The 2,359-nt window shown below is 41.5% G+C and overlaps 1 protein-coding gene across 1 annotated transcript; it reads right to left on the bottom strand.

Annotated features, from left to right (window-relative positions):
• Positions 1–851: 851 nt before the first annotated feature.
• Positions 852–2,110, bottom strand: FOMMEDRAFT_162865 (uncharacterized protein; the record flags this gene model as incomplete). Its single annotated transcript, XM_007272108.1, has 7 exons — positions 852–1,075; positions 1,135–1,191; positions 1,247–1,345; positions 1,403–1,465; positions 1,521–1,790; positions 1,847–2,017; positions 2,074–2,110. 7 exons carry the CDS (start codon positions 2,108–2,110, stop codon positions 852–854), a joined length of 921 nt encoding a protein of 306 aa, XP_007272170.1.
• Between the last annotated feature and the right edge of the window lie 249 nt (positions 2,111–2,359).

Raw genomic sequence — 2,359 nt, 5'->3', positions numbered from 1 at the left:
GTCTTGTACTGGAACTAAAATATAGGGATTGATTCCCTACCAGTAACACCTAACAGTTGTGTAAATCTGTAAATACTGTGTTCTACTGCAGTTCCCTATGCTTTGTTACATTTTATATTCACATACTTTCAATCTTCTGTTACATTCCTTCTCATTTACAATAAATTGCAAAAAGCCCATACAACATTCTATAAGCATATAAACCTTTATACAAATTATGATTCTTTTCCACCTATTCCCATCCTATTCCACTAGTTCTATACATAAATCATAAAAATATCCATCCATCCATTCCATTCCTCTTAACTCTCTATTTTATCTATTTTCCTATCCATTCCATCCATTTCTGTTCCATTCTGTTTATTCCTTATGTTTCTGGTTTTTTTTCATAAAAACAAAACTGGACTTTTATTTCTCTACTTTCTACCCTGTTCTATTTCCTACTCTAACTCTTCCACCCTACTATCTACAGAGGCTTCTGCTGCCATGGCTAAGAAGTTGATACCCTGCCTCAGAGCCATAATCTTTACATCAAACTCGTTCTTCATTGTCATCAGCTACAACTCCAGGTTGTTCAGCTCCTTGGTCATCTGTGAGTGGAGGTTGTAGACTGTTCCAGCTTCACTATGTGTGATTGGAGGGATGACAGAACACAGGTTCTGAGTTGTACTGTGTAATTCTACAGTTTGCCCCCTAGTCTTACACTGGATTCCCTTCAGGCTACATCTGGAGTGGCAGAATATGTATGTTGTACACTGGTTTTCTACACAAATGATCACCATTGACACAGTCAAAAATAAGATTGAAACAGACTTACTTGGATTACTGTGACACAGCCAATCTATCACAGTCTAGTGAGTGGATCCCTGAGGACCCTTGTGCCTCTCTGCACACTTTACACACTCAGGTGTGTGGAAGACCATTCCCTCTGCCCAATCCAGAGGGATATCCTCATCCTCCTTGCTTGAAGACTCCACCACAACCTTCCGGTTTTTTGCATGTGTTTCCTTACTAGAGACTGGAATCTCCACCTCTACAATAGTGTGCTTCTTGCTTGGGAGCACCAGTACTGGCTCTAGACAACAAAATGGAGTCAGTATACCTAGAAAATCAACTACCCCTCATCCACATTACCTTTTTCCTTGCTTTTGTCCTCTTTCTTCTTTTCTGGCTTTGTAACCACTTGAGGAACTAGGAGAAACATTGTATTAGCTTGGCACAATTTGTTAGCCATACTTGTACTTACTGACTATGACTTGTTTCTCCTTCCCATCCCTTCTTGTATTGACCTTCTCTTTCTCTGTGACTGGCTTTTTCTTTTCCAGTTTCACAACTTCTTCAGGAACTAGGCAAAGACAACATCAGCAGTGTATGATTTGTTAGTCATATGTTTAATTTGTACCTGGCTTGTTCCCCTTTTCTACTACCACCTTCAACCTTTCTGTGTTTGTAACAGTATTGGAACCTGTGTAAACAGTTAGTTATTGTGTACAATTTGTTAGCCATACTTGCACACATACCTTTAGACCCCTCCTTTTCCTTCCTATCCTTCTGCTTCATTGCTGACTGTGCCAAGGCTGTAGCCTTCTCCTTCTCCTTCTCCTTCTCCCTCTCCTTCTCCTTCTCCTTCTCCCTCTCCTTTTCCCTCTCCTTCTCCTTCTTCACCTTAGCCTGAGCCTCTTCCTTAACCTTGGCCCATGTTGCTTTCTCAGCCTCTGCCTTTGCTTTAGCCCTAGCAGCAGCTTTGTCCTCCTTTACTTTTGCAAGCTCCTCTACTGTTACCTTACAATCTACAAGATGTTCTGTGTCAGTAGACAGATCAGAAATCAGGAAATAGGAGACTTACTGCCAGATTGACCCTCCACTGGCACAGACAAAACCTCCTCACCCTCTGAATTGTTGTCATTGTGAGCATCATTGTCTGAGCTCTCTTTGTCTTCAGACTCAGGATCTGTGGTCAATCCATCAGTTTCCTCCTTTGCAACCTTGTCCTCTGGTTCGTTTTCTGTGTCAGAACCTGTAGAGCACATTAGCATATGAGCCAGTGACAATGTGCTTCACAGAGGTACTCACTGAGCATACGTTTGACTAGCTTGTCATCCATGTCCATTCCCTTACTGGCTACTATGTTGTTGTGTGTGCAATTTCTGAGGAAAATCACAAAATCAGTATAAAAAGAGTGGAAAAGAGTACAACACTTACTGTCAGATTTGCTAGGGAGCAGTAATGACATGGCAAGAGTGATGGAAGGAAGCAGGAAGAATAAGCAATGATGTTCACACACACACAGAACTTACATTCAGCCTACCAATCATTAAATCAACCATGTGACTGCAGACAGTCACAAGCAGATGTGCCA

The sequence above is a fragment of the Fomitiporia mediterranea genome (genome assembly GCF_000271605.1).
Source record: "Fomitiporia mediterranea MF3/22 unplaced genomic scaffold FOMMEscaffold_96, whole genome shotgun sequence".
In the NCBI taxonomy this organism is placed as follows: domain Eukaryota; kingdom Fungi; phylum Basidiomycota; class Agaricomycetes; order Hymenochaetales; family Hymenochaetaceae; genus Fomitiporia; species Fomitiporia mediterranea.
The sequence above is the reverse complement of the archived record's forward strand: the minus strand, read 5'-3'. Positions and strand labels throughout refer to the sequence as shown.